The sequence below is a fragment of the Anopheles ziemanni genome, chromosome 3 (genome assembly GCF_943734765.1).
Source record: "Anopheles ziemanni chromosome 3, idAnoZiCoDA_A2_x.2, whole genome shotgun sequence".
NCBI lineage: Eukaryota > Metazoa > Arthropoda > Insecta > Diptera > Culicidae > Anopheles > Anopheles ziemanni.
Window position 1 is genome coordinate 56,684,838 of NC_080706.1, and position 18,585 is coordinate 56,703,422.

General features: G+C 38.3%; 2 protein-coding genes across 2 annotated transcripts; one reads left to right on the forward strand and one right to left on the reverse strand.

Annotated features, from left to right (window-relative positions):
- Positions 1-1,916: 1,916 nt before the first annotated feature.
- LOC131285074 (neuropeptide F-like) lies at positions 1,917-13,295 on the reverse strand. Its single transcript, XM_058313933.1, has 4 exons — positions 13,117-13,295; positions 2,371-2,490; positions 2,062-2,119; positions 1,917-1,985 (listed from the first exon to the last, which is right to left on the reverse strand). Exons 1-4 carry the CDS (start codon positions 13,293-13,295, stop codon positions 1,917-1,919), a joined length of 426 nt encoding a protein of 141 aa, XP_058169916.1.
- LOC131287557 (synaptic vesicle glycoprotein 2C) lies at positions 4,768-7,651 on the forward strand. Its single transcript, XM_058316615.1, has 6 exons — positions 4,768-4,891; positions 4,955-5,116; positions 6,056-6,218; positions 6,302-6,423; positions 6,563-6,986; positions 7,054-7,651. The coding sequence occupies exons 1-6, from the start codon at positions 4,768-4,770 to the stop codon at positions 7,649-7,651; spliced, it is 1,593 nt and encodes a 530-aa protein (XP_058172598.1).
- Positions 13,296-18,585: the final 5,290 nt, after the last annotated feature.

An 18,585-nucleotide genomic window follows, 5' to 3' on the forward strand; every position in this document is an offset into this window, starting at 1 on the left:
TTATGACCTGAGTAGAAAAGATCCTTTTCAGGTTAACATTATGTCTTCAGATTGTGTTTAGCTACGATAAACCCCAAAAGAGATATTTTGGAATTTATATCATGCATTTATAAAACTGCGTGTAGATTTCTTTCCGACTGCTCGTTGCATAGAATGATAAAACGGAACATAAACAAAACAAATGTATGAAAAAAACGTACGGCAGATGCGCGAACACACCGAACATACATACATTTTACGTTCTCCATTCTTCGCTTTCATATACAATTCGAATCGGTGATACCGTTTCCCATACGATTTCCAGGCAGAGTCCCTGCAGGTATGCAATTTTTAACGAGCGCTCGGTACAAAATCGAATCGGTTACATCTTTTCCAACCGGAAATTTTGAACGCCGGCGGTGCGAGTGCGACGGCAAATTCGATTGGTGTATGCGTCACTCTCTGATCCATGGTGGATGCGTGACCGGTTCGCGATCGAAACGGTTCTTGCTGGTTGGGTAATTCTCCAAATCATCGATAAATACTGATCATTGATGAAGCTTCATCACCAACAGTTGAATTAAGTTCATTCATGCACTACTGCTGTGTCAATTCACGTCGAAAGTTGCAACAAATAATCGCACGAAAATGTCCACGACCCAATTCCACAATTTGGCGGACATTGAAACTTTAAACTTTTTTTTAACAACACAAATAGCACTCGTATGTCAAAACGTTCTGTGTACGTATGTCAAAACGTTCTGTAAACGTCAAACTTTACGATAAAATTGTTAGTTGGTAGATTGCATCACCAGTTTTTTCAAATCCCGAAACTTAGAAGGCAACCTACGTATATTCTACACATCATCCGTGGATAAACAATTCTCTCTATCATGGCATTCGTTTGAGATTCAAACCTACGCCACCAGGTGTTAGACCCTCCTGATCGGTGTAAATTTGAGTTATCCACTTTGATAGAATAATATGAATGGAATACACTTGTTTACGAAACAAACATGTGTTTTAGTTTCAATGGAAAGAGAGAAATATTAGCAAAAAATTTACGATTGATTGTTTACAACAGAGATTATTTCGGAGGACCAAGTCACGTTTTGTGAGTAGAAGTTCCATATTTATCAATCTTTGGTTGAGCCTTAAACAAATAGGAAAACATAGTATTTCAATAGATTTCCAAATTCAAATAATATTTCTCAAGTATCAATTTAAAAAAATACGGCGTATGAAGTTTAATTTTTTTTAAGGTTTTGATTACACTTCATTAATACGCTGCATATGTTACTGGAAAACTTTTTTCGCTTGACAACGCAATTAATTAGAATAATTAGTACACAGTGGTGCTGGGTTGAACATTCATACTAAGCATGAAGGATTTATTTTGTTTTCTGTCTTCTGCCTGAACGTAAAGTCAAACAGTAAATATCCGTTGCATGATTTTTACATTGGTACACAAACGCATATTTTAGAATGTACATGTAAATAACTGCACCGATGAAAATGTGTATTTTATCATTTTGTTTTGGTATATTTTATTTCGCTTTTACCCACATTGCTCTGATCTTCAAGTCCAATATTTTAAGTTCGTGGAGAATTGAAGAGTGCTTTCAATACTCTAGTGGAATAATCTTTACAATTATGATAGGCGAAGGTTCATACACCATTTTGATGGGTGTCAATAAGGGAAGATCAAAAGGCTAGGAATGGCGTGTTATGGATATCCAAGGAGTACGATAATGTAGGTGCAGATGTTGTTTGTAGCGTGTAAAATATGATCGAATGTCTCATAGACTTCGAGCAACTATCGGTAGTGCTAAATAAAAAGGTGTTCATAGCGATCGTAAGCTGCGATGGGACTGTTGAGGGCTGGATGGTTGTGTTACGATATATTTGGCCGGGTAGAGCCGATCTTTAGACATCATTTAGACATTAGATGGAAGTTGTTCATCTCGAAAATGTTGAATCCTGCCAATCAGCCTGTAAAAGTTCCGCTGTTTTTATTCAAACAGATAACATCACACCAACGATAGATTAGCGTGACGATGTGTCAGCGATTTCCGGTATTACCTCTTGTTCGTCTTGGCCAAACACTGCTGGATTCAGGAAGCCACCACGTTTTCCAAATCTGCAAAAGATAATGCATGAAAAGGAAACATGATCAAAGGTAACCATTCAAATTGCGCGTATAAACGATACACCAGGGGTTATATTGCATGCTTGGTAAGACATAATACGTCCTTAGTCGTCAGTTGTCGTCCTCTTTTTCTAACTGGCCGCATGGAAATGCATAGGATTTTGTGAGATCACACAACGGATAAGGGAAGAGGGGATCGATTGAGAAGGATTTGCGGTACGGATTCGGTGATAGCGGCTCACCTGGGTCTAGCGTCAGTCGAGTGTGCTCTGTCGATAGCTTCTAGGATGAAATATCCAATAATTTTGTCAAGTCCCGAATGAATACCGTTTATATTGGGGGGAAGTTCACTTCGTACCAACCTACAAGAAAACACAGAGACACACACAGATAGATGAGATAGAAAAAAGAGACCAGCAAGATGGCTGGACTATAAAAGGAAAAGTGTATACCCATAATTACTCACCCTAGCTCCTAAGAGCTAGTTCAAGCAAATCTGTAGTAAAGAAAGTAGGTGCAGTAAAACTATGTTTTAAAAAGAAAGTTTATCTTCTATAACACTCGATGCATTACAAAATTCGTATTAAAATGGCAATAAAAAGCATTCGACTATGCCTATCAAAAGTAGTCGCTTATAGTAAATTTAACATTTATGTAATGACCCAGGAGCTGGGAGTTTGACGCCCCGGTGATGATCGGCTAAGAAGAGGGCCAGAAAAGAGTTATTTTTTACTCTTCACTTGAGAGTTATGGTTTTACACTTGTTAAAAAGTTATGCTTTGACCCCTTCCTCAAAACCTTATTTGAAACACTTCCAGGAAGCATCGGTTCAAATTCATGTCTGGACAAAACTTTCTATTTTATGATATTTAGTTGTTTTGTGAAGTCTAATGTAACAGTTACAATTAATGTATACTTAAAACAATTGAAAATTCATCGTTTCCCTCCGTGCCTTATAAACCCTGCTGTACAACATGAATGGATACATCTGAACATATGGCTGTGTCATTAGGATACAGTAGTGGTCAGCGGTGCACACATTTTCGTATTCAGGTTCTTTTCGGTTCTTTTTATTAGTACCGTGTATGAGTCCAAATTTGTGGTTGTATTAATGATAATCCCGAAATTGCTACTAATTATTATTGTTTCACGTAAAACGTAAAACGTATTATTATTGGTTTGTGCTACATAAATAAAGATTTTGTGCATTTTATGATGTGCTGTTTGTTTGCCAAGATGTGTAGCGATCGTACATGCTTGTTTTGTTTATGTTTGTAAAACATAGTTTCAAATGTAAAATTTAGATGATTTTGTTAAAAAACAGGAATCAAACAAATATTCAACAACATTCTCGGTGCTTAAATTTGATGGGTTTAAAGTTTCAGAGGCGACAGTTAAGTATTCGTCGAGTTTTTAGTGTACATACAAATAAAAACTAAAATATAAAATAGAAGATAAAATTTTGGGAAGAGAACAAATGTTGAACTTAAAATCGAAAGTTTAAACAAATATTCCTGGAAACCGAGTGGTTTGTACTAAATCTAGGAAACCTTTAAAACTAATATAATCGTACTTCTTGCACTTAAAACAACATAATATTTTTATGTTCAACCAACCAAGTATTTTCTTTTGTGCCTAGATTTAATGTTGAGAACTTGTCTGTTTTATATGGACAATGGACCTAACATTACTAATAGTTCACACTTCCCACGTATATCATTTACCTCTACTATAAAACACTACTATTTGTGGAAAACAATGATTAGAAAACTATATGTAGGCACCATATTCACCGTTTTAATCCTTCCTCACATGAGTGATTTATCTACATCCGTACCTTGTAACCTAGGGGTGACTATCACACTTCCGAGTGGATTATTTACTATTGAACGTGTACGAACATGCTCTTTTCACAAACATGTGACTATGCGTCACATGAACAATTTGAATTATGTAGTAACTCAAATTTCCGAGTGGTTCTAAACATTTCGCCGCTGTGCAAATAAATTCCATTAACTGAAATAAATGATCTAGAGTCGGATAAAAGAGGGATGAACGAAACATTTTATCGTGACGAAGATTTTCTTTCAAAGAGGGATGCTTTATGAAGATAATTTTGATATAATATCGAGCTGTGATTTTAGATAATATAAATGAAACAAACAATAATTTTTCAATAATAGAAGCTTGGCATACATTGTTCATAGCATATGCTCTGCTTGGGCTATGCCTTAATGGCTATACTTTAATTTCAAAATATGTTTTATTAATCGTAATGAAAGGAACGGGAAGCTTGAAAAACTGGGTTTCTTTTGACAGGAGCCTTAATCGTACTGATTATAATTGTTCTAACCAACGTACTTTCAACAATTTTGTACCGGTGGATCTCTTATCAAAGCAAACAGCAACAAGCAATGTACAAATCTCTTGGCTGTTTGCGAGCAAAGAAAGTAATTTAAGCCACTGTGGCAGAGAATTTAAATCTCAGTACGTGCCGTAGACTTTAATGCGGCAGTAGCCTTACAGTGATACCGTGTGTTGTTGAATAAAACTGCTTTGTTTAGTGCTTTGCAATTCAGGGCATTTTGGTTTTCTCCAATGTAGCTAGCAGACAGTTTACTACGAAAAAGTTTGATAACATGCGTTCCGAAGTGAATCGAACTCCGGTTTTCACTGTAGAAGGCAGTAAAACACTGACCAACGGCCTGCCCATAGATCTCGAATCCAAGAGTTATAGTTTTGATGAAGTGCTGGATATTGTTGGTAATGTTTGATCGATCATGGGTTAAATCACCAGCTTTAATTAAGTTGATTCCGGCTAAACAGGTTTTGGAAGGACCACACTGCACATATTTATAGCTTCCTCTATGGTTATGATGGCAGTTCTGAACGAAACCATGGGTATTTCTATAATTATTCCTGCATCACAGTGTGACTTAAGTCTATCATCAACCGACAAAGGCATTTTGACCGGAGTGAGCTTTGCAGGTAAAATGAGTACATAAGGTTGAAATAATGAATGAAATAAGAATACATAAATATCTCTCTGTATATTGTTTAAACATTTAAACGGTTTTATGAATCGGTTATGATAAATTTGGAAAAAAATTGTGTAGAGAAAATCTAATTGTAGAAAGAGTGACATGTATCCTATAAATTCACACAATGTTTTCTAAGCACTTTCCATGTGAAGCAAACTCCATGATTTGGATACAGCTTTGCTGACGTGGAATTGGCGAGCACTGCTTATGACTGTTTATTTGATAACAACAAACCTTCAGAGATGATTGTTGTCGTCACGGATTATTTTGTGAGCCACGCGACATCAATTTATAGCGTTGTTTACCCAAACTACCGAGTAGGTTCAGATGAAGATAAAAGAGTCGTGATGAGTTACGACCGTTGTAATAAAATCTGCAGAAGTGTTACTAAGTGAACTCTAGAATATACAAGATTGAACTTGTGCAGTTGCTGATCGTGCGTTGCAGTCTATTTTTATCTCAAAAGACTTATTTTTATCTAGTTTGATAAGCAGGATTAATTTGCCGTTTTATTTTTCCGACTACAGGTCCGTAAACAGAATCGTAAAATTGTGTTGCGTAGGAAAATTTCGTAGTTTTGTCAAGAACAAAAAAATGAAACGTCTCCATCAGTTTATTCATGATATAATATAAGTATAGATAATTTATCATGAACACTGCGGGATAAGTTATCAGTGTAAAAGGAATCTTTCTTTGCTCATCGTGTTTGTAGTCGCAGCAAGAAGTACGGTCAGAAGGAACTCATTTCACGGCTCATTAATTAGGGCAGTGACTTAATATAGAAGTCAGAAGGTGGATTTGAAAATCGAGCACAGAGTATCGGACGATGGATGGTACACGTGGAAGTTTTCTTTTCATTACCCATTTTTGTGAATATCCATTCCAGGAATCATCGTTTCGTCACACTTCTGGGGCTATATGGCGGATACAAAAGGTCGCCGGAGTACACTCATTGTGTCGTTGCTTCTGACCGCCCTATGTGCGCTGGTGTCAGGTTTATCGATAAACTTCACCATGATGGCCGTAACGCGTTTCCTAGTCGGAGTGTTGTAAGTAGAGTGCGACCCACCCCCGTGGTTGTGACTTGTCATTATTAACAGGAATTTTTGCGATTTTTCATCTGTTCTTATAGCATTTCTGCACCTTCAGCTACAGTCTTTGCGTACCTGGGAGAATTTTTTAAGACCGTGAACCGCACGATGGTGATAACGTACGCCAGCGTGGCTGTGGGATTATCAGCTGTTTTTACAGCAAGTAAGTATCTGAAACAGGAGCTTTTAAGTTTACGTTTCCATTTTAATTCGAAATAATGGTGGTGCTGTTGGTTCGTTGACATTTTGAACCCGGTTCATGTACTATATTTTTCTTTCCTGACGCGTTTGCTCTGGTTCAGCGACTGGGTGGTACTTGCTTTCCTTCGAATGGTCGCTGGCACTTCCCTTCACTGACCTGATGCTTAGGCCTTGGCGTTTTCTTTTTTTCGTCTACACATTACCGACGCTAATCGGCGCCTTTTGGTTGATGGCACTCCCGGAAAGCCCGAAGTTCTATCTATCCCGAGGTCGAGAGTCCGAAGCGTTCGCCATTCTGGTGCGGCTGTATCTGGAAAACCACCCCAACACCACAGCGAACGACTTTCCTGTCAAATATATCACACCTGAACCGGGGCAGAAGGATCGTAGCGTCCCCTCGAGTAGCTCCGGGGGATTCTATCATATAGCGAGTAGTGTTTGGAATCAAACAGTACCTCTATTTAAACGACCTAACTTAGGAAATTTTATCATCTGTTGCGCTGTGCAGTTTGGGCTGTTTGTGGTGTAAGTGTGAATGAGAGATACATGATATTGTGTTCTTTACCGGATGATTTCATCTCATTTCATACAGGTCCGCTGGTATGGGACTGTGGTTCCCGGACATTATCAACCGACTGACCACTTCCAATGCAACTGATGTGACCGTCTGCGAAGCCTTAGATGCATCATTAATGAGTGATGCAGCTGCGTTCTTGGAAGATGAACGCATAACTGTCGCCGCCACATGCAATGATAATGTCAACGAACAGGTCTTCATCTACGCCATCACACTCGGCGGACTATACACGGCATTGTACCTTGCAATGTCGGTTCTGATGCGCAAAGTGGGGCGTAAGTGTTTGGTAGCGTCCAACCTGTTCTTATCTGGGTTTTCCGGAATCGCCCTTCAATTCGTGGACAATCCGGTTGCGATGGTGGCGCTATTCTGCGCCTTCCTTGTGTTCGCCGGAACATCGATCTCTGTTCTCAACGGAACAACCGTTTCAATCTTTCCCACAAACGTACGTGCGATGGCCGTGTGCCTCAGTCTCATGATGGGACGGTTAGGAAGTGTCTTTGGGAGTAATCTTGTAGGACTTATTATGGAGCAAAACTGCACTTTCACGTTTCTGTTCTTTGCCAGTGGATCTATTATCTGCGCTATTCTTACTCTCTTTTTACCCAGTTAGCGGATACTCTCTAATAAACCATAGTTTAAATCTTGATCCAATCCAATAATACAGTTTTGTTTGCATCTGTTGATTTCTTATCCAGCTTATGCTATCGAAAAATTACAAAGGAAAATCGATTCGAACATTCTAGTCTATTCTCCACAAGCTACCACAAAACATATTATTCGTATTCATTTCCCTCTCAAAAGTATATGAACGAACAAAATACAATGTGATGATCATTCGTCTTAGCTTTTCCGGGTCATTATAGCTAATGAAAACAGTAACAAAAACTATTCGCACATGTTGGATGGTATCAAATTTCTTTTATAAATAAAAACAAACTTTTGCCGATTGTCGACGCTCGTTTCAATATTTAGTATTATCGTAAGAAACCGAATATTTGGATCCGACCGCTGAGTAAGACATTTTGGTTCAAACCGGCTCCAAACTAAATAAGTATCGCCACTCTACCGTTAATTGATTGTTTGACATCAGTAAGAGAATTTTCTATCTTTTGTTGTCTGTGTTCAGAAGTACAGCAACATTCTTTTGATGATTAATATTCGCAAAGATTCCATATACTTTCAAAATAAAACAATAAAGAATATTTTAAAACTAGTTTAGTTATTCCTTTCAAAACATAAGCTTAGATTTACTCTGGAAACATACATACATCTTCCTGTAACACCTGCTCATAAACGGCTTTCTTTTTATTTATGTTTTGTTGGATCACAACAGTGTTTCGCAGTATTCAGACCACTAATTTCGATGAAGAAGAAAACGTTTTCCTGAATGTTTCGAAATTAACGTAACGAAACGTCGTTAAGAAATAAATTTTCATCTTGTTTACATACTTTTCAACAAAATCAACGTTAGCTATTACTTTTATCTTTCAATTAATAAGTTTTCTGGCGAATTCCTCAAAGTTTGGTTATATTAATTTTGTCTCAAAATACAAAATACTTTCCCCATTGTTTAGCATTCGTTTAAACAAGTAACTCGTTTTAGAAGGTTATAGAAACACTTTTCGTTCCTAACGCCAGCAGCTGACTTATCAAATAACTGACTATAAAACATTTTTCTTTTGTTACTCTTCGACTCTGATTATATACTGGACTTTCCTTTCATTAGTTCGTTATGGTTTTTATAATTGATTTTTATGTTATATTATTAACAGTAAGTTATCCACTATTATAAGACTGACCCCGTTCCAATCTATTAACTGTCGATCATTAAAAAAGATTTATGAATACTGTAGAAAATTTGGACCTTTTCTTATCCATCGTTTCGATGTCATGACGCGTTGGTGTTGGAGTGAATTTGGAAAAAAAGCTCGGAGCCTCCTGCGGTCGCTCAGTCCGCGCACAGTTAAACCCGCCACTGGTTTAGATGAATGTAGAAGCGATATTTGAACACCAATTTCGATCCAAAATGATCCGACATAAGCATGGTTGTAAACTCTATTCTTCTAGCTGAAAACCTTTAACCGTGAAAAGAATTTGTAATAAAAGAAACATGCTGAAGCATCTGAAACTCGAAACTCAGTCGGTTTCAGTAGCCGTAATAATGTTTCCATGTAAGTTTATTTTTAAAGAAAATGATGGCTGTTTGCGATGTCAGAAGGGCGTGTGAAATTAAACTATTCCACTGCATTTTACTTTGGAGTAGGAAGAAAAATGGTGGTAAGATTTAGAACACATAATTTGTTCTGTATCGACTAATATTGGAGCCGAATGAAATAAATATTAGTGAAATGCTGGATTTACTGCCATCATTTATCGATTTAACATACTCAGTATGGATAAGAAAAGGTCTAATAGAAAAGAAATTGTCTAATGGCTTAAAATAAAATTTAGTAAACCCGATTTCTAATGTAATTGTTGACCAAATGTATATCATTAGTTATCAGTCAGTAACATGTTCAAATACTCAATGTGTTTTCGCATGACAACTATCAGTCATTAATTAGTTTGTAATGTTTATATGTCTCCTACTCTGGTCTGTTGCTATGGTCTTTGTTCTTCGAAGGAAGGAGTAATGCTGTTAGAAGTATTTTTGCAAGATTGTGTAGACTTTTCCATTCTCTTCTCATCTCCTCTCGTTACCCAAACTGGTAAAGAAGCTGCAGGTGACCAGTTTACCACGATCACTTCCTCAGTGGCTTTTCTTTTATCTCTCAGGTGGCTTGAACTTTGCTTATTGCCTTTGACAAAGTCGGTTTGAGGTAACTCCTTTAATATGCTAGAAACATCTTATGTTTTATCCGTATTCCGCAATTCGTAAATCGATTGAATTCATTCCATCGCCAGCACCCAGTGGAATTGAAATTTAAGTGATAGGTATCATATCACGACGGCATTAGCCTAATACAGCGAAATATTCGTTTCGATGTCATTTTGGATGACGCCATGATTTCCTCAACTAGCGTGAGTGCTGGGTACTTTCAAACACACGACAAATAGATCAAACAAAAGAACGGGTAAAATTGTTTTGGATTTGTTTGTCTTTTTTTTACTGTCTCGGGATTTTTCTCCGTTTTGTACAGTTGACTCTCCTTTTGTTCTTGTGGCGGTTTACGCCGGTATCAAATAACATTGACGGCAGCACATCCTACAGTTCCTCCACATGCGAGCGGAAAACGTGTTTTTTAGCATTTTTCTGTTTGGAATGCCTTTTCCACTGACGTGCTTGAAAATCACTTGATAGAACTCCATCCTGTTTGGTAAAAAATGTCATTATTGCATAACTCACACAAGCTACGAAACTTTCTTCAGAGCAATAAAAAAGTTATTTATTTAAAACCTGGATACGATGGTTAGCTGCAATCCTATCGGAGGCAAAATTGCACTATTGATCCATCGTTTATTGAATGCGTAATCCTTTGTTTAAAACACTCAATGAAAAATATAAAATAATTTCAGTAAAAGGAATTCAACATCGAGTAATAATTGAAAATGTTAACAATTGCTACAAAAAAGCACAATTCTTCTAAATAGTAGAATTGAAAAACAGATTTTGGTGTTTACTTGTTACAAACTGAACATTGCTTATTTACAAAGAACTCCTTGAAAAGGATGAAGTGTGTGTTGTGTAGTATTATCATCTTATTCTCCGTTGGTCCGCCTGCCGGCCAAACTGTGTTATTCTTCAAGGTTATTCAGATAAAAGGGAACCCCTAAGCCTAATTATTTTTTCGGCAGCATTCAGATCTAGTACAAGGAACTATTTCTTCGAATGTTTTGTAGAATACTGTGATGTAGAGGACGATTATATTCGGTTGAGATCGTGTTAAGATAGGAAACAGTGCTATAAATATATTAAACTATTTTAATCTAGTTCCAAATCAAACATTGCTTAAAGGGTGTCCCAGAAAGTATAAGCACGATTTCTAAATTATGTTTCTGGAAAACGGATGACGCCAAACAGTTGATTCTTCGGGTGTTTGATTGTTTACATTCAAACCTACTAGATAGTGCATCGAAACTATTTTTTCAACCGTTTCTGTTAAAATGCGAGGCATTTCCGTCAAAAAGCGCAAAAGCGTTCTGCACAAATGGTGTTCGACTCCTTACATTTCGCTAAGGAAATTGGCGAAATCGGTAGGTGTGAGTATCAGAGCCGTACGAACCGCCATCCAAAAGTTTCGGGAGGAGTCCAGCTTCGAGGATACGCCGAAAAGTGGTCAAAAACCTGGTCCCATCGACCAACAGTTGAACCGGGAAAGAGCAAAAGCATTCAAGCAAAAATAGGAAAGTTCCATTCGCGATGTGGCTCAACAAATGGGTACGTCAAAAAGTAACGTCCAAGGCAAGATTGAATTTAAAATCGTACAAAATCCAAAAGAAATCGAAACGGAGTGCAAATTAGGCTGCATGCATTAAACATCGGGCCCGGAAGCTGTACGACAAGCTGCTGTGTGGTCAACCCTCATGCATCAGTTCGACGAAGAGTCGACCAAGACCAGACCAATTGAGATATTTTGGGCGCTAACGAAGGCACACTTGAGAAAACATTTTAAAGCTTCGAAAAACATCGACAGTTTTAAAAAAAAACTGTAAAACCGTTCAAAAGTGTCGAAAACCGTTCATGACAAGTCTGTGCTGAGCCATATCGGAGGCGACAGATCAAAAGTGCGGTCATTAGCATACGATTAAATTTTTAAAATTTTTGTTTTTCGCAAATAGTCCAGAACAGAACCCAAACACAATTTATGAAACAAAAATTCAGTTTCTGGAACAGGTTTTCTTTTTTACCTAATTTTGAAATCGTGCTTATACTTTCTGGGACACCGTTTAGTATCATGAAAGGCCTTAAGGCTTCGAATTGATACGGTCCCGGCGATAAGGAAAAAGAAACGATTCACAACGATGTCTGAGAGCGTTGATTGGTAGAGTATTATAAATTAATGACGCGTTGGTGTTGGAGTGAATGGTGAATTTAAACTCGCACATGTACCAATAACATGACAATGATCGACATATCATCTTCACAACATTCAGCGCAGGCATGATGGGTTGCAAGAGGTAGTGCAACTAAGGATAGACTGGGTCAGTCCACGTAATCTTGGCTGTGAAGGTAGTGTAAACCTGTGGTTGTAATAACCGATGGGCGATGACCTTTTAGTGGGTTACTTCAGCAACGCAATTCCATCTCCTGCTAACATACAGGTTGGTATTGGTTGGGAAACGATTGCGATATTTTTTTCATTGCAGGACCACCTGTGATTGTTTCTGCGTAAGGTAGGTCGGGCGAAATTGGAAAGTAATCAAAGATTCTTAGGTAGATGAGAAAAATGTGCTCTCTCCTTCCTTTCTTATTTCACTGACCAACTTATTTATTATTTTCCTCACTTTATCGTAGGTACTGAAAGACCATCCATGGAACAGCTCTAGTGGTAGGGAGTCGATACCTAGAGGAAAGTTCAACGAAATTGTAAGAATTTCAAAAACCGGTAAAACAAGTATTCCAAAACGATGCGTTCAGTTCGTAGGCGAACCTCCAACTCTTAGAGCCTCTGCTTGCTATTCCAAAACCCTAGTGAAACTTCACTGGACAATTGAATGCATCCTTCGTAATCACGAGAAGTTTGTGGCGGCCTAGCCCAGCTGGAGTTCTAGCCAGCACAGAAGGGCAGAAGGACCCGCAGGCAGTACAGTGTGCGAAGCTTTGCAGGGAAATGTAATTTCCTTCGTAACGGTGGGGAATACCCGTGAAGCATACACACTCTGACCTGTCATCGTTATTAATGCATACTGAGCTGATTTACGGCCGAACGGCCTTGACCAGGACCAAGGCTTATTCGATCGGTTTCGATACTGATGTTGTTGTTCGAGACAACGCCCCACGATCAACTGACGACGACGACGACGACGACGACGTTGGTGACGGTTGTTAAGCAACGTAATGGGGTCCCAAGTCGAATTCCTCTCAAGCCTTTTTCAAAGAAGTCAGTAGCCCTTGGTAGGCGCCCTGGCACTTACCTCGGTCTAGCGTGTTGTGCATGTTTAGTCTCCAGTTCCTGCAGGTACCGGATGGCGGCTGCTACCGAGGCTGCATCGCTGTCCTGCGGCCGGGCGGCGGTCAGTGTGCTGAGATCGACGATCAGGGTGCAGACCATTAGGGCCACGATCAGACGCTGAGTAAAAGTGGTGGAAGCCATCTTTCTTGTGGTGCTGTCTTTAGTAAATGCCGTTGAGGCTTCGGTATCTTCGAGTGGGTGCATCCCACAAGCGATTTGCAGTTTCCCCGCGACATGAAGTGATATTGAAAAATGAAAAGAAATATTCAAACAAATTAGGTGGAGTGGGGTGTGTGTGCAGAAAGGACCGTGAACAGCAGCGAATGAGAAAGTAACTTTCATTGATTGGACCTTTTAGTTTTCATTTTCCATTCTAGCAATCGAAATGATGAAGCGGAAAAGAACACAGAACAAGAACATGAGAACAATATACTACAAATAAGGTACAAATTCACATTCCTCTCTCAATTTATTGGAAAACTCCATCATGGGGCAGGCATGGCCGAAGACAGTCGTTACGATAAGAACAAGAACTTTGGCTATTGAAATATAGATAGTTTGCATTTCGCGATCATTATTGTACGTAGCGCTTTTTGATTATTGTCCTAAAGCATGAGCCTTTCAAATATTGCTTTTAAAAACTTTCCTGTTTGGTTAAATTGTTATTACTGGCCGTTGTGAAGGAACAAAGCTACTGGCGAAAGAATAATGAATGACATAAATTAGTCGTCCAGTTATGATCAGAAGCAGGGACGAGGAAAAGTAATGACCGTAGTTCCGGAATCTCCCGGAACACCCGTCTTTTTGCCCGGCAAGCGTTTATGTTTGACCAACACAACGTGGCTTATCACTGATTTGAAGTTGTGGATTTTAACCTTTTGTAGACATGTGCTCTTTCGGTGCCGGAAGGAGATGCCGTAGATTGGTAAATGTAAAAAATTAATGCCAACGGAAATGGCTACAGCAGGTCGCTCGAGTTTGCCCACGCTTTTCGCCCTATCTTGAAAACATATTTTCATAGACCTTTTAGACGCCGGAAGTGGGTGAGTAAACACTTTTAAAACTTTTTGATTAACCAAAAATACTGGGTTGTTTGCAGTAGACGCTACAATAAGTTGTCCTTCACAGTTTTGCTGATCAATCAACCTAGAAAATCTGTCATTCCCGGGGTATGATCATGCAACGACGTTGGGCAGTTGTGCAAAAAAAAAGGTAAAAAATCAGTATACAAATGAATCTCCCGATCTTCGATAACTTTGTTTTAACGTTCAGTACTTTACGGCGGTGAAGAAGTTTACTTATCTGTTGACATTTTTCCGTAAAATATCGCAATTGACACGATTGGAATATAATTGAATTGTTTGACTTTCCGGGCAAATTGGCAACGTAGGTGACTGAAGCTGTGCTTGGATGCGGTTTGTGGCCAGTAAACAATCTTCTTACGAACGGAGATGCCTGTATTTTTCAACATCTTTGGATGGCGAGGTAAATCAGAAGCGTTGTCGAATTGTTCATGAATTCTATAGCAAACATATAGAAATTCCCACTGCAGTGAGTCATTTTGGTGTTTTGAGCCACGAGTTTTGAAAACGATGTAGATTTCTTCCATTTACTGAGGGGATGGCCCCATGACGTACCAATGGAATTTATTTGTGCTCAAAATTAACCCGTTATTAGCACCTTTCTTACATAGAGCGTACCAAATATTGGTGCGTAAGTGAAGTTTATTGGCACTACTCTTCTTGCATGTACAACATGCCTGACATGCTTGAATAATTTCCCATACAAAATTGGGAGTATCCAGGAATCTACGCCAGCATGTTTGGTTCAGTGATAGGGCATGGCAGCGATGCGTACCGTTTGTACATTTGCGAACACAAGATTACCCATTAGTGATTCACAAAGTACTTAAAGTTTTATTAATGTTAGTTCGGATGAATGTTTGGCTGTCATATGGTTTATCTTGTTGGTGCAGTCGACCTGTTCGATATGATAATCAATATTTGATCAGTCACAGTGCTAACAACCAGATGATACTCGAATATTGTGTATGAACAGCTGGTTGTAAATAGTTGTCGTAAAGCGTAATATCTAAATATATGCGGACACCCTTCTCTAGAGATGATATTATAATCAAGATTCGCGATAGATTCTATCTTCCGAAAAAGCATGTTTTCTATTGAATACATCATCTCTTATCGCTTATAAAAATCTTCTTGTATCTTAAGTTTTGTTCAACGAATAAGCTTTGAAATACTTAGAATCGAAATACTTTCAATTGTTCCGTCCAATGCACAATTAGTGTTACTATTAATAAAATCGTTCCTAAGTATCACTGAAAACGTGCGAAATTACACTTGGTTAAAAAAATCTTTTTAAACATATCAAACTGCACATGCAAAATTATCACCTTATAGTCGACTACAAGTTATCAACACTTTACACTGTTCACGATTTTAAAATTTTATTTGAAATTTTTAATAATTTGAAGAAACTTTCACTTGTTGCACCTATGGCATAACCCAACGGCTGGTACGGTCTAACGCCGGAAGTGCCAACGGTTTGCCTTTTTATACAAAATTTTATCCTACCCGGAAAGGGGAACAGGCGTCACAGGAATGGGTTCGCTGTGAAGATACGGGACTGCACTCTCCACCAAACCTTTTACGGAAAACATCGTTTGGTTCAATCCATTCCTGTGACGAAGCTTCCGAGAGAACTTTCTCTCGCAAAACAGCCCTTTGCAGAGCTTTGGTACGGGTTTTTGTTGTTGTGAGTCAGATATGAATTCAGCGATTACACCGTAGCTCCGCGCAGCGTTCTGTGCGCTGATATATACATTTTTCCTTTCCGTTTACTGTGACGAACCAAACCGACGCCCTTCGGTGGAGGACGAAAGGGATGGATGGTACTTAAGGATGAGGCCTTTGCTGGAAGTAGCAGTAACAAGCTGCATGGGAAAGAAAGAGATACCTTTCCTTTTCGGATTCAAACTAGCACCCAACATTTGTAGCGCAACTTGTTGATCGACCGCGTGCTATCGGATTTCTTGGCGCACTTGCATCGATTAGGAAAATTAATTAATTCGTGAAAAGACGAACGCTGCGTTATCAACGATCTCAACGGTCTGATACAGCTACTTGTGGACGACGTCAAATTGAAGGTCCTGCTTCTGGGCAAAAGCAAATCATTGCGAGAGCTGGAGTAGTAATCTTAAATGTAATTTCCGTCGATGGACACTGTATGCGAGGTTTTAAATTGACCTTTTAAACATTTCAACAGTCGTTTTCATTAATAAAAGATAGCTGATGGGGTGTTTTGTTACTCTCCGACGCATGCAAAATTCATTCATTCATTTTTAATGCAACAATGTTTTCCATTGTGGCGGATTTACCGTAATTTGAATAGCTGCTTACGATTGAATGTGATGTAAACTGAGCTGGCTATGAATGCAATTATGATTTCCTCTAGCTAATATTGAGCTGTCCGAGGTTAACGAAGGTGAACTTCGTCGAGCAATAGCCTATGTGCCGCATCATGTTGTTGATCGGCGAACAAGGAGGTAGGGAAAACAAACTTCCCTGTGTATGTCCTGTGTTCGATTGGAGCTGAATCTTATCTTTCAGACTACCGATTAGCGTAATGTGCGGAACCATGTTTCCAATTATTCGTTCAAACTCGTCTGCATGATAGGAGCGATGGAATGTAGGTCGTAGAAGTGGTTAGTATTTGACTGATATTATTCTCGGATGTTTGCTTAGCCCACGTATCACGGAGGTTGTAAATAAATTTACGTAATCAGCAATCACCTGCTATCGGGACGCGTTTCCGTTCCGTTCAATGTTATGGCAGTAAAACTTCCACACGTTTCGAGGGTTTCGTAAACTGTGCATTGAAATTAAGCGTATGGATCAAGTACCTAAACTGATTACAGTTAGGCAGTTTATAAAAATGCAAAACATTCGGAACTGTTTTCAAACAAAAACAAATTACTAAACAAATTCCTAAAAACTACTTGACTTACTATACACATTTTCAGATGTAGTAAAATTAGTAGTTAAAACTCAGTTGGGTCTTAGTACTATTATACTTTAAACAGTTCAAACAATGCTTAATGACATGTTTTTGGGTTTCTCTCAATCATTTATATTTACTTCGTTCCCAAATTAAAGTGGGTCCTAAGAAAGGTGACCTCATTCCGAACAAATCGCATTGATTCATTTAGAATATAAATTATATTTTTGACAATCGATCTTAGCTTTAGCTCAGGTTTATTGTATGCCGATTTTTGTTTTTTTATTTTTTGTCATTGAGCTGTTCGTTAGTCGGTAGGGGCAACGCAGAATATTCCTAGGGTGACCGTTTCAAAGTAGCAGTAGAACCTGCTATTATGATCATAATTTTATCACTATAAAAACTCAGACCAATTGTCAACGTCCATTTCAATATGGTTGACACAATGATCTTGTGAGTTCATCTCTCTTAGGACCCTGCTTGTTCACACGTTACATCTTTACGTGATTATGTTTTTCTTTTCTCTCCATTATCAGGGCAATTACAAAATTTTATACAAGCGCTTGTTTCTTTGAGACACCTCATAAAGCAATGCTCGAAATGATCTCAAACGTCTGGTACAGCTCATAAAGACTCTAAATTCGAGTTACAAACGTCACAGAAATTATATTCGCATGACAAGGCCATGGTTAACGAGTCTAATTCGCTGTCCGGAGGAAAGCTTTGTCAAACAGGTCTTTTGTCTTTTTATGACCGAAGCCTTACATCACATATGGTCCAAAAGTATTTCATCATCTTTTTTGGGAGTACGGTTGAGAGAAGGTGACCAGTTGAAAGTTTTTAAGTTCATTGAATTGTGTTGCTGTGCTTTATCATTGTGCGTTTCTTCTGGGCATACTTTTTTTTTTTGTCAATGTTTGTTAGGCAGAAATAATACAAAACATATTTTCCTATTATTTTCTCTTTTTATTCCGGGATATTGTTTTAACACATCATTCACCAGACGGAAATGATTTCTGAACGCTCGTTTTTGGTAATTCTGTAATTGTAATTGTCATAATTAGGTGATTAGAGAATTTGAATTGAAGACTATGAAACGAAAATACCAAACATAAAGAGTGTTCTGAAAGCTGTTATTTCATATAGAATCGGTTCTCTGGTGTGCTTGTTATTGGCTAATTTTTTTTTTTTGTTTTTTGCATCTAATTGCTATATTCATGACGCTAAATATATTTCACATTGATTTTAAATTTTGGATTTATGTATCAACAGCGTGGAATGTTGCGTAACCGTACGACAAACAAAACATATTTTTAAAAAACCTACAACATTTACTGCACCTTAGTTACTGCTTGTTGATGTTGATATTATTGTAGGAAACTTGAGCAATAGTTAATGAAGTGTGTAGGCATTAATT